This window comes from Hyalella azteca, unplaced genomic scaffold (assembly GCF_000764305.2).
Source record: "Hyalella azteca isolate HAZT.00-mixed unplaced genomic scaffold, Hazt_2.0.2 contig7329, whole genome shotgun sequence".
NCBI lineage: Eukaryota > Metazoa > Arthropoda > Malacostraca > Amphipoda > Hyalellidae > Hyalella > Hyalella azteca.
In genome coordinates, this window is record NW_025937457.1 from 70,662 (window position 1) to 85,182 (window position 14,521).

At 38.0% G+C, this 14,521-nt stretch overlaps 1 protein-coding gene and 1 long non-coding RNA gene across 2 annotated transcripts; both read left to right on the forward strand.

Moving 5' to 3' along the window:
- Positions 1–481: 481 nt before the first annotated feature.
- On the forward strand, positions 482–12,654 carry LOC108664823. Its single transcript, XM_018151518.2, has 5 exons — positions 482–493; positions 2,580–2,712; positions 2,953–3,056; positions 3,369–3,564; positions 10,883–12,654. Exons 1-5 carry the CDS (start codon positions 482–484, stop codon positions 11,830–11,832), a joined length of 1,395 nt encoding a protein of 464 aa, XP_018007007.1. The 3' UTR covers positions 11,833–12,654.
- LOC108664824 lies at positions 4,623–6,508 on the forward strand. Its single transcript, XR_001930388.2, has 3 exons — positions 4,623–4,958; positions 5,337–5,414; positions 6,382–6,508. It is a non-coding gene; the product is annotated as an uncharacterized LOC108664824 (long non-coding RNA).
- Positions 12,655–14,521: the final 1,867 nt, after the last annotated feature.

Here is a 14,521-nt window from a genome sequence, read left to right on the forward strand (position 1 = left end):
TGTCATTGTCGCGCTAATTTTCCGAGACTTGTCCGATTATTGAGCATTTAAATTTAACAAAGAGCTGTTCGGAACGCATTGATCAGAAAAGCTGGGACACATTCTGAACTCATTTAATTAATTCACTTAATTGGAACCAACCGATCAGACCCGCACCTCAACGTCGACAATTGCCGCACTAAATGACCATCAATTTTAATAAGCATCAGAAAATAGAGAGGAAACTCACGCCTTATAAAGCTTTATTTAATTCCATGCTATAATTTTTACGAATATCCTAAACCGCGATTTGTTACAATATTGTTTTAATCCATTCATTTTAGCTTCTATCATAATATGATAGCATGTTCTAAAAATTATTTTTGATCACTTCTGCGCGTTAATTCGTATTAGAGTATTCATCGATTGATGCATTTAATCAATGCAGGCACCGATGCGTGTTCGTTGCATAGCTTCGTGCACTTAATTAATGCATGCAGAAATGGACGATTTGGTAAAATTTAAACAATGTAAGCATGTAAGAGTATGCGTAATTGAATAGCTGGGCGTGAGATTAAGAGCCCTACGATTGTGTATATCAGCAAACGTCTGGGAAAATATTTACTAATGATTTCTTGATGTTCTTATTTAGTAACGAGTTGCAGTGGTATTGGTATTTAATTTCTTTCATATATACAGAATATTCCGTTGTTTCTGTAAGTGTGCGTCAGCAAACAGTAATTCGTTTGATTGGAAAAATCAACATGAATGCTACAAGCGAATCCAGAAATTGCAAAGGGCAGGTTTTTTTATAATTTCTATCACTTTCAAAATATGTCAGAAACGCTAGATGACCTTCAATTGCCCCTCTAACTACTACTTGCACTACTCCACAGTGGTAGTCGCTCCCACACACACTAATCAATGGTTCAATAAAGTCTACGGGTAGCTCGGACTTTAACTTCCCTCGAACATCCTACAAGTTCGCCAGTGAAGCTTTCGCTGAGGACATCAAAATAATTTCCATGTTTTAAAATAAATAAATGTTTGGCTGCATTCGAACAGATGCCTTTATCATTGATTGTTTGAGTGTGCGAATTTGTGCTGACGTAGCGTATACGAGAATTTTGCGAGATGGACGAAAGTTCTGGGTAGTAAATGTGATCACATAAATATATAATTAAATATTTGTATAGGACGACAGAATTATTTATTTCTTTTAAGTGGTTTGATTAAAATCCCGATAATTAGTTTTGCCATAAATTTTTTAATTAGCATTTTTCAATTCATCGAACCATATTTTTCGTTAGCGTTGGTACACTAAATATTTATGACAGCAAAAGTTTACGATTTCAATGAAAAATTAGAGAAATTCTTTTATGCCGCCTGAATATGAAGCATTCAAGTGAACAATTTACCGTAGCCTTTTTTAAGACCTACCATTTCCTGAATATTTCCATCGCTGTTGTACGAGTTGACAACCACTTCTGAAAAGACCAGCTTCTTGCAGGCAAGTTTGGCCCTTAAATTTGATCCGCTCAAACTGGCTTTGACTTGCTTCAGTGGAGCACGTGACGAAATCTTAGAAAAATTGCCCGAATTTACAGGAGCGGCGGTTCAGAAAGATTTCTTTTATTGAAAAATATTACTGAACAAGATAGTTACTTATGAGACTTGTTTTCAGCAAACCATTTATTTAATTTGCGTCGAAGGAATTTTTGTTTTCAGCTATATGCAATCACTGGAAATGTATTGGAGTTGCACATAAATTTTTTGTTGTATTGAATTTTGTGAAGAACAATTTTGTACATTTTTAGGAAAAATCCAATGTATTGGATTTTTTGAAAACAACTTTTCGAAAATCGTTCACAATAAACAAACAACACATTGGAGTTTCTAATTCGACGTGTCTCTTGTTGTACTCATAGTAATCTTTTTGAGTTGTTTTCTTTAAAATTTTTTGTAATCTTAACATTCCCGTTGAAACTTTTCGTGCTCGCTAGAAGAAGCGGCGGACGTTAGTTGCGTTAGATTGTATGGGCGTCTCATTCATCAGAACGCTCTGACGGCACGGACGCTGATATGATGAATGGGCGAGAAATATCTCAGCTGAAGGCCAGCTAATTTTTAATTTATTTTGCCTTGGAAAAGATTAATAAGTTTTTTTCAATTAGAATGTTTTGTAGAGACGGCAAGCAAGAAGATGACCACACAACATTTTTCTAAGACCATGCAAATGCGAAACAAGTCGAGAAGTCAATTCCTTTTCTAAATTTTTTTTACATTTTAAACAACAATGTATATCTCATTGCATTTATGGCCTTAGTGCCTACGACAAGTACGTTTTCGAGCTACAAGCAATATTCAGCAATGCAGCTCTGCATATATATTACTTAGCAATACACAGCAATGCAGCATCGATGGTATATTACTTAGCCAATACACAGCAAAGCGGCACTGCAGGTATATTACTTAGCCAATACACAGCAAAGCGGCACTGCAGGTATATTACTTAGCCAACACACAACACTGCAGGTATAATACTAAGCCAATACCAGCAATGCAGCATCGATGGTATTTCATTGAGTGGTGTTGGTCAGGTTGAGGTTGACAACACTACGTCTGCCTGGCGGTTGGTGGTGACGCCTGCGCTGCGTAATGACTCCGGCGCGTACGAGTGTCAGGTCAACACCAGGCCTAAGCTGTCATGGACCGTCACTCTCAACGTCAGAGGTAGCCTTTAAAACGTACAGAATTATTTAGAGATATTCAGTGTTTACATTTTTCCTATTAGCCTAAAATATCATGAGTCGACGCACGTGATTAGGCTAATTAGAGTCTGTCGCTGATCTCGTCGACTTATACTTATCGTCTCGTTCAGTTGAAACCTTTCATTTATGCTTAAAATTGCAATTTGATCTACAAACGAAATAATACGGCCGATTATCACAGCGGAATCTTTTATTTGTTTAGTTCCAGTAGCGCTGTTGGAAGGCCCTCGGGAGCTGTACATCAAGAGTGGCTCTACTCTCGTCCTCACCTGCACCGCTACCCTCCATCCCGAGGCCTCTTCTTCAGTGAGACGAAGCACCGTTTGTAAAATAACAAACAATAGAATAGAATAGAATAGAAGTGTCGATACTGCTGAAATAGGCCCATGGCCTGTTGCCGATTCTTGAATTTTTTATGACTTGATTCACAAGGGATCCGGCCTTTGGAACCCGATCTTTAACAATACTATATAACTAGCACTAATCTTGCGAATAACAATTAATTCTCATGTCGCATTTATTAGGGAACAATTCAATACGATTATTCGACAGCAATATAAGACAGACAAAAACTTGGACGTTCAAAATTGCAACGAATTTTCACTTAATATCCGTAAGGTGGTTTGGAAGCACAACGGTTCTGCCGTGAGTATCTTGAGCCCACGAGGGGGCGTGAGCGTCGAGACTGAGAAGGAGGGCCGCCAGCTCATGTCGCGCTTGTCGCTCGTTCACGCCATCGCCAGCGACGCCGGCAACTACACCTGTGAACCTCACCTCGTGTTCCCAGCCAACGTCTCTGTTTACGTCGTTGAAGGTCAGAACTGTGATAATTGATTATTCGTCTTATATAGTTATTAATTAATGGGCCACATCAGGCCTACAATTCAGCGCCGAGTTCACTATGTTAATTAATTTATGTATTTATTCGTTTATTATAGCAACCATTTATCGAGCGTTTTGTTTATAGAAATTACTGGAACTTGTTAAGTTCAACGCTAAAAGAAATAAGGCTTTTTAGGCAGTGTACATGCATTATAGGATAGATCTAATATATACGAGTACTTACTGAATACTTTATGCGCTGCAACTATGGTCTCACCATACATAAAATTTGTTTTCCTTATTTTTTATAAAATGAACCTTTTCTTGAAATGAATCCTACTGCTGATGTTCCCTTGACATGCAGAGTCCAGCGGAAATTAGGATTTTTAAACTCACATTCTATCTCTATAATTATAACTTAATTGTTGCAAATCCTGACTAACGGTATCCCAGTTACCGAGTGCGGTATTTTACTCGTAGGTACAAAAGGCCGCAAGAAAGACAGCAGCGCGGTAGTTTTCTGGTATCTGAGCAAACACTTAGCACTAAACTTAGTATCCAACTCACATTCTGTTCCTATAATTATGACTTGTAGCAAATCCTGCCTAGCGGTGTCCCAGTTACCGAGTGCGATATTTTACTCGTAGGTACAAAAGGCCGCAAGAAAGACAGCAGCGCGTGGAAGCCTCCCGCCTTCAACACGGAGCTGCCCTCTAACTTGACGGTCCTCTTTACAGGAGCGGCGGTTCAGAAAGATTTCTTTTATTGAAAAATATTACTGAACAAGATAGTTACGAAGCCGCTGAATTTATACATAATACACATAATAATATATGCTATTTGAGAACCAAACTATAGTCCTAGCAGTATACAGAAAAAAGAACCTTCAATGTTATGGTTAATTTAATAGTTTCGTTCTAACCTTCAATATCCTCATTATATTTACTGTAGTTTTATGGTATCTGAGCAAAGACTTAGCACTAAACTTAGTATCCAACTCACATTCTATTCCTATAATTATGACTTATTGCAAATCCTGACTAACGGTATCCCAGTTACCGAGTGCGGTATTTTACTCGTAGGTACCAAAGGCCGCAAGAAAGGCAGCAGCGCGGTAGTTTTCTGGTATCTGAGCAAACACTTAGCACTAAACTCAGTATCCAACTCACATTCTGTCCCTATAATTATGACTTGTAGCAAATCCTGCCTAGCGGTGTCCCAGTTACCGAGTGCGGTGTTTTACTCGTAGGTACAAAAGGCCGCAAGAAAGACAGCAGCGCGTGGAAGCCTCCCGCCTTCAACACGGAGCTGCCCTCTAACTTGACGGTCCTCGAGGGCGAGACGGCTACCCTTACGTGCGAGGTTACGAGGCTCCGGGGCCGAGCGGTCAGAATGCCTTGACAATTAATTTAATTTGAATTAATTTGATATAAAGTGAATGTATCGAAAGAATATGATAAATATTGATATTTTGATTGATATTAGAAATTAAAAAAATGTTGTATATGTGGTCGAGTGTAGCATGCTGATCGAAGTCGGTATCACCGATTTTTGTTATATGCTTAGAACATACAATCAATATATGCTGAAACATCAATATGTCTTACTCGTGTTTGAGTCAGAATTGAGAAAACTGTACCAATATTGTCAGCGTCAGTTTGTTTATTCTGAAACTCGATGGAATGCAAAATATTACATATTTCCTGGGAGATGTTCAAATTATAATTGAGGTCTCTTTAAAAGAGTGGTATTGTAATTTGACAGGTTTCATGGATACGGCAAAGAGATCTCCATGTAATTTCCGCCGACAATCTCATCTTCACCACTGACAGCAGGTTCCAAGTAAGTGGAAACATAATAATGTTTTCCTTGATTTATGAGACTTGTTTTCAGCAAACCATTTATTTAATTTGCGTCGAAGGAATTTTTGTTTTCAGCTATATGCAATCACTGGAAATGTATTGGAGTTGCACATAAATTTTTTGTTGTATTGAATTTTGTGAAGAACAATTTTGTACATTTTTAGGAAAAATCCAATGTATTGGATTTTTTGAAAACAACTTTTCGAAAATCGTTCACAATAAACAAACAACACATTGGAGTTTCTAATTCGACGTGTCTCTTGTTGTACTCATAGTAATCTTTTTGAGTTGTTTTCTTTAAAATTTTTTGTAATCTTAACATTCCCGTTGAAACTTTTCGTGCTCGCTAGAAGAAGCGGCGGACGTTAGTTGCGTTAGATTGTATGGGCGTCTCATTCATCAGAACGCTCTGACGGCACGGACGCTGATATGATGAATGGGCGAGAAATATCTCAGCTGAAGGCCAGCTAATTTTTAATTTATTTTGCCTTGGAAAAGATTAATAAGTTTTTTTCAATTAGAATGTTTTGTAGAGACGGCAAGCAAGAAGATGACCACACAACATTTTTCTAAGACCATGCAAATGCGAAACAAGTCGAGAAGTCAATTCCTTTTCTAAATTTTTTTTACATTTTAAACAACAATGTATATCTCATTGCATTTATGGCCTTAGTGCCTACGACAAGTACGTTTTCGAGCTACAAGCAATATTCAGCAATGCAGCTCTGCATATATATTACTTAGCAATACACAGCAATGCAGCATCGATGGTATATTACTTAGCCAATACACAGCAAAGCGGCACTGCAGGTATATTACTTAGCCAATACACAGCAAAGCGGCACTGCAGGTATATTACTTAGCCAACACACAACACTGCAGGTATAATACTAAGCCAATACCAGCAATGCAGCATCGATGGTATTTCATTGAGTGGTGTTGGTCAGGTTGAGGTTGACAACACTACGTCTGCCTGGCGGTTGGTGGTGACGCCTGCGCTGCGTAATGACTCCGGCGCGTACGAGTGTCAGGTCAACACCAGGCCTAAGCTGTCATGGACCGTCACTCTCAACGTCAGAGGTAGCCTTTAAAACGTACAGAATTATTTAGAGATATTCAGTGTTTACATTTTTCCTATTAGCTGAGAAGGAGGGCCGCCAGCTCATGTCGCGCTTGTCGCTCGTTCACGCCATCGCCAGCGACGCCGGCAACTACACCTGTGAACCTCACCTCGTGTTTCCAGCCAACGTCTCCGTTTACGTCGTTGAAGGTCAGAACTGTGATAATTGATTATTCTTCTTATAAAATTATTAATTAATAGGCCACATCGGGCCTACAATTCAGCGCCGAGATCACTATGTTAATTAATATATTTATTTATTCGTTTATTATAGCGCCCATTTATCGAACGTTTTCTTAATAGAAATTACTGGAATTTGTTAACTTCAACGCTAAAAGAAATAAAGCTTTTTAGGCAGTGTACATTATAGGATAGATCCAATATATACGAGTACTTACTGAATACTTTATCCGCTGCAACTATGGTCTCACCATACATAAAATTTGTTTTCCTTATTTTTTATAAAATGAACCTTTCCTTGAAATGAATCCTACTGCTGATGTTCCCTTGACATGCAGAGTCCAGCGGAAATTAGGATTTTTTGCCAAGTTCGAAGCTTGTAATAATTTCGGACCTCTTTTAGACATTCATGATTATGGGTGTAGAATAACAGGTATAGACAAGAGTGTGTTATATGGCTGTTTACGAACACGCATCATAACAGGTAAAGGCAAGATAGTTTTATAATGCTGTATAATAACACGCATAATAACAGGTATAGATATGAGCGTGTTATAATGGTGTATAATAACATACATAATAACATGTGTAGACAAGAGCGTATTATAATGCTGAATAATAACAGGTATAGACAAGAGAATGTTAGTATGCTGTGTAATGAATATTTATTGAATGCTTCTCAAATTGTACGAAGACTTTTTAAGCGACTCTGATACGTCGGTAAATTTAGACTATCTTTTTAATTCACCGCGAAGTTAATTAAAACCAAATTGTCTGCATTGACTCATTTATTTCTCTTTTAATACAACTTAGTAGAGAAAAATCGTCAAATTTGCGATGATAATTTCACTCATGAAAAGTAAGGACAGACGCTCATACACAGATGAAAGCTTCCACCCAATAAAATTGAGCAGTATAGCTGCAAATTTACACAGAAAACGCTCCGAGAAACTAAATAGCTCTCGACTTCACTGCTTCGCTCATCATGAATTCATAACATCGCTGAAAGCAGTGAACTATTTACTTCTCCTTTACTCCCAGATGATTTTTTAAATGTTTGAAAACCGTTAATGGCGGCCATTTATTTGCTCTTTGCTCAAGACGAGAAAAAATCGGCTCGTTACCTTTAAAAGAAATTTTATCCGGAGACTGTAAACACGCTTGCAAATTTTCCACCATTCCGCCCGTTTATAAGTGCGATTGCATTTTCTTATAGGCTTGAAATTAGTGTCGATTAATATCTATTTAGTGATTTAGTGTCGTAATATCGACTAATGAATATGCATGTTGACGTAGCGTTAGCGTCTTTTTCAGGACCCCTGGATTTAAGAACCCTCCCCTTGACTCAAGGCTCGNCTTGACCACTGCCTTGACCAATGCCTTGACCATTGTCTTGACCATTGCCTTGCCACTGTCTTGACCACTGCCTTGACCACTGCCTTGACCACTGTCATGACCACTGCCTTGTCCACTGCCTTGACCACTGCCTTGACCACCGCCATGACCATCGCCTTGACCACTGCCTTGACCACTGCCTTGACCACAGTCTTGACCACTGCGTTCACCGCTGCCTTGACCACTACTTTGACCACTGCCTTGACCACCGCCTTGACCGCTGCTTTGACCACCGGCTTGACCGCTGCTTTGACCACTGCCTTGACACCGCTTTGACCACTGCCTTGACCGCTGCCTCTGTCTCTTATACACATCTAGATGTGTATAAGAGACAGGGGCAGACCGGATCTTGGATTTGGAACTGAAGAGTTTGCCAATCGCTATTTTTCATTCATTAGATGGAATTTTTGTAAAGCATTATTTGACTAAAGATCGGATTAATGGTTCATTCAAGCAAGAAATAAATCTCCTCCTCTTGGACAAATTCCCGCATTCCTGCCAATTTATCAACGATGACGAAGCACTCGGAATAAAGAAATAGTTAGACGAACATGACAGATGCGATTTACATATTTCGTTAATTCGAGCCTTTCCCGCCAAATTTAATTTCGCGCTGACCAAAATCATGACCACAGGCGCAACATGAATTTTTTGTTTTATGGCCACCATGTTGTGAAATTATCTCGCCTTAATCCAATAAAGTTATCATAAAGAAAATCTCAGAGCAAGACTGATTAATGAAACACGTACGACCTCAACAGGGAAATACAATAAGGTCGGGTCAACGAATATACTTAAGAGCATTGTCGTGTAGAAGAGATAATGAATGTCACGATACTTTATCTTGCGATATTCCTTCTGAGGATTTCGCAACAGACGTTAAACTAGGTTGATTTACGATCGTTGTGTGTTATCGTTAACCTCGTACACCTGTCTCTTATACACATCTAGATGTGTATAAGAGAAACAGGTATAGATATGCGCGTGTTATAATGGTGTATAATGACACGCATCATAACAGGTAAAGGCAAGATAGTTTTATAATGCTGTATAATAACACGCATAATAACAGGTATAGATATGAGCGTGTTATAATGGTGTATAATAACATGCATCATAACAGGTATAGGCAAGAGAGTGTTATAATGCTGTATAATAACACGCATAATAGCAAGTATAGATATGAGCGTGTTATTATGCTGTATAATGACACGCATCATAACAGGTATAGGCAAGAGAGTGTTATAATGCTTTATAATAACACGCATAATAGCAAGTATAGACAAGAGCGTATTATAATGCTGAATAATAACAGGTATAGACAAGAGTGTGTTATTAGGCTGATTACTAACACGCATCATAAGAGGTAAAGGCAAGATAGTGTTATAATGCTGTATAATAACACGCATAATAACAGGTATAGATATGAGCGTGTTATAATGGTGTATAATAACATACATCATAACAGGTATAGGCAAGAGAGTGTTATAATGCTGTATAATAACACGCATAATAGCAAGTATAGACAAGAGCGTATTATAATGCTGAATAATAAGGTATAGACAATAGTATGTTATTATGCTGTGTAATGAATGTTTATTGAATGCTTCTCAAATTGTACGAAGACTTTTTAAGCGCCTCTGATACGTCGGTAAATATAGACTATCTTTTTAATTCACCGCGAAGTTAATTAAAACCAAATTGTCTGCATTGACTCATTTATTTCTCTTTTAATACAACTTAGTAGAGGAAAATCGTCAAATTTGCGATGAGAATTTCACTCATAAAAAGTAAGGACAGACACTCAGACACAGATGAAAGCTTCCACCCAATAAAATTGAGCAGCATAGCTGCAAATTTACACAGAAAACGCTCCGAGAAACTAAATAGCTCTCGACTTCACTGCTTCGCTCATCATGAATTCATAACATCGCTGAAAGCAGTGAACTATTTACTTCTCCTTTACTCCCAGATGATTTTTTAAATGTTTGAAAACCGTTAATGGCGGCCATTTATTTGCTCTTTGCTCAAGACGAGAAAAAATCGGCTCGTTACCTTTAAGAAATTTTATCCGGAGACTGTAAACACGCTTGCACATTTTCCACCATTCCGCCCGTTTATAAGTACGATTGCATTTTCTTATAGGCTTGAAATTAGTGTCGATTAATATCTATTTAGTGATTTAGTGTCGTAATATCGACTAATGAATATGCATGTTGACGTAGCGTTAGCGTCATTTTCAGGAACCCTGGGTTTTAAAACCCTCCCCTTGACTCAAGGCTCGGTCACGCCTTTTTCTTTAAAAATATCAATCACGGGCGCCTCATTTCTCGAGGCTGCCATCATTAGTGGAAGTTTTTGGTCAGTCAAATCAAAATTTCATGCAATTAAAATTCGGCTACGAGAGCTCAGAATTCTTCCGGGAAAATTTTTTATTTGGATGATCCTGATCAAGTTTTACAGAAAGCAGTCAACATTGGCAGGAATTTGATGTTCCAAAATTTAGTTCCAATTGATGTTTCTGGATCAAAATTTAATAGATTATGATTCCATGGCTTCTTATGTATAAAAATTAACATAGAGAGTTAGATACAGCTATCTGATGTATTTTAGTTTGCTCAAGTTATTTAAATTTCTCTTAAAATCAGCCCGATAACAAATTAGAAGCCAGGGTGCATATTTTAAGACGAATTTATATTCGCGGAAGAATGAAATAAAATCAATACAGAATTTTCCATTGTTCTTCTCTACAGACGAAGCGCCAGCCGCCATGGCTCATGACGGCAGCAGCAGTGAGCAGCCATCTTTTCTGCTCGTCTCCTTGAGTCTTCTGCTCCTTGCGGGTGCGGTGAGCAGAACGAGTTCTTCCAGAACAATCGGGATCACTGAGATCAATTCATCAAATTCCTCAAAGCCGAGGTGTAAGAAGTCCCATTATGTGCATCGAACATCCATTTCAGTAATGGATGAACCTGAACCGGTGTTCTATCAACAGATGATTACCTCTAAATCCCCTGTTGTGGATTTTCCAACTCCTTTGGGCGCGTGCACGCGAACTTTCCAAATTTACTTCTTGAAAGTTACCCGATCAACCGAGAATAAAATCCAGAAGCAGTCCATTTATTCTGCCATAGAATATCCTAAGGGAGTTAAAGTTTCCACAGTAAATCTTTGGCAGCATAAAAAGCAGGCACTTGAAGCACTCAAATGTGATTTTGAAGGTAAAAGCACCGGCACAACTGGAACAGCTTTACAGAAAATTAACCTCCCATGCAAAAATACTGTGACATGTTCTTTTTCCGCTGAAAGTAATAGAGAAATAATACCAGTTTTCCGTAAATGCTTCATTATTACCTCCATATATCACAATGCGGCTATGGATGCTTTAGCTCCGACTTTGAAAGAAATTTTATTGGTCGAATTACATGAAATAGATTGCGCGTGTGGTGTAATTTTACGAGGCATGCTTGAAACGCGGAATGTATCAAATGAAGAGAATAAAGAAACATTTTCGGAAAAGTTATTTTACAATTTTACTTTCGTAGAAAAGTTTAAAGGCCAGGAATTGTTTTTGGCTTCAATATCACATTTGTGCTGGGGCAGACCGGATCTTGGATTTGGAACTGAAGAGTTTGCCAATCGCTATTTTTCATTCATTAGATGGAATTTTTGTAACGCACTATTTGGCGGAAGATCGGATTAATGATTCATTCAAGCAAGAAATACATCTTCCCCTCTTGGACAAACTCCCGCATTTCTGCCAAGTTATCAACGATGACGAAGCATTCGGAAAAAAGAAATAGTTAGACGAACATGACAAATGCGATTTACATATTTCGTTAATTCGAGCCTTTCCCGCCAAATTTAATTTCGCGCTGACCAAAATCATGACCACAGGCGCAACATGAATTTTTTGTTTTATGGCCACCATGTTGTGAAATTATCTCGCCTTAATCCAATAAAGTTATCATAAAGAAAATCTCAGAGCAAGACTGATTAATGAAACACGTACGACCTCAACAGGGAAATACAATAAGGTCGGGTCAACGAATATACTTAAGAGCATTGTCGTGTAGAAGAGATAATGAATGTCACGATACTTTATCTTGCGATATTCCTTCTGAGGATTTCGCAACAGACGTTAAACTAGGTTGATTTACGATCGTTGTGTGTTATCGTTAACCTCGTACACTACTGTACTACATACTGAACTACTACTACTGATATAAAAACTCTCATGCAATTTCCGAATGCCTTTCGTCTCACAATGTTGGAAAAAAACATAAAATGTTTCTCATGGTTTCGTGTATCAGGTAATATAATTCAAACCTGTCCTTCACTCTGCATGTAATCGGCGAGCGAGATCGATATTTTCTTAACTCAATTTTTACTGGCCAGATTTCTATTTGACGGAACCGTTGATTTTAAGACACACATTTTTAAGGCGTTCTTTATTCAAACTGCTTTTGTTCTTGAAAGGTCTCGTAATAAAATGTTTTATGAAAATTTAAAATTAGGTGGTAAATCCTAAGCTATTTTGAATAAAAAAAATAGATTTTACAATTTACAATGCAGTTCTTGTTCCTCGTATTTGCTCGGAATGAAAATCTTAAGCGATATTTTCTCGGCTCGTGTGTTGGTTTTCACTTACATACAATCTTGTTACCAATGCCTCTTAATGCTTTGATACCTTCCTTCTTAATTTAAAACTGATACAATTATGATAACTGTAGTCAGATGAATGTTAATGTGTAGCAGTCACCCAAAATTTATTACATTCATCGGTTCGAGGAAATAACGCGCTATCTGTCAGAAGTATTGAGAAATTGTAAAGCCACTCGAGTAAGATTTCTGAGTAGAGACAAAAGTCATAATAAAAATAAGGATTTGTTCGTGATGCTGGTATTTTATTCGTCCACAAATGATGACTTATTGTGAGATCAGTTGAAAATTTCTTAAGGATTTTTAGCTTGGGTCATAAGGACACTTAAACTTCCAAGTTTTCTTGGGTTTGCCAGAATTGTACTATTTTGTACAAACTCTGACTACTTTTATTATTCATGTTTGCACCAGAATCATGAAAAGCAAGAAAATGAAGGCAAAAGGCAAAGAGGATTATTCTCGTTTGTCAAAAATTATTGCAGTCACGTATCTTATTCAGAACCCTGACCGAACCATATGAATTCACGACGTTCACTCACCGGATGGTAGCAAGACACCCACCCAATCTTATGGATCACTCCGAGTTATCGTGGAACATACTAACGCTCATGAACGTGTACCGGGTGACAAACAGTCACGATAGAAGCTTACACACTGACTCTAACGATCCAATTCAATGACTTACGTGTTTATGATTAACATGCCCCCATAAGGGAATTCTAGCTCCTATGGCCTGCATAGCTGAAATATTGAACGAAAACATCATTGTTAAGGATTGCACCGTTAAAAACGTCAACTTCAAATTCAGAAGTATGCTTCCTAATCATTTAAATATACATATTACTTCTTTACATATCAATTAATTGACTAAGTAGCGTATTTGAATCCTATACTAACGATACTGGTGATATCTCTTCTGTATTATATCCTCACTATTCATTCTATGCCTATACATAAAACATACAAGCCTTACTGCACGCTGATTACGTCTTCATTAAGAAACTCATATACAGAAGTACGGGGAGAAACTTTGTCAAGATTTTCTTGATGTCCAATATCAGCAAAGCCCCTGAGCTTCTTTTCTGTCGTAACTACTAGGCAAGAAAGTTTTCCAGAAGCATTGGCAGGGCAACGGTCCCCGGGTTGAAATAACGACGTTTGCTTAGTATAGTGTCAAGGTACGAGTGAAAACCTGGAACATCCGCAGAAAGGCGGGAGGTTTGTGGGGAAAAGTGAAATAGGGCGGCCGTTCTCAACTGGAAAAGTCAGAACACCGTTAACTTTACGACAAATAAGCTTCCTGCACAAACTTCTCTCAACTTGGCACGAAAGTTTGTCAGCCTTTTTTTTATTTTTTAACATCTCAAAAAGACCGGTGCTTTACAATGGAAAGTTTTCAAAGAGATTTGGGTGGTTGTGTCCGCACACAAGAAAAAACTGGAAAGTTTACGCTTGGTCGGCGCATTAAAATCTGCCGTTAGTGGCAACGGGATAGAGAAAATAATGGTTCAGGTCTCTTAAATGTAGCAAATGAGTTGCTACCGGGGACTATTTCATGTTTTAAGACAAGTTACGTTACAGGAGAACTGTAAACTTTTTATAGGAACTTTCGCTGGAAGGGGAGTACATAGAAATGCAGAATAAAAACTTGAAAGCCGAATTCAATCGAATCGTATACGAACCTTTCCTCTCGCTCTTTCATCCATTCCAAAATGCAAGAATCATCGTGT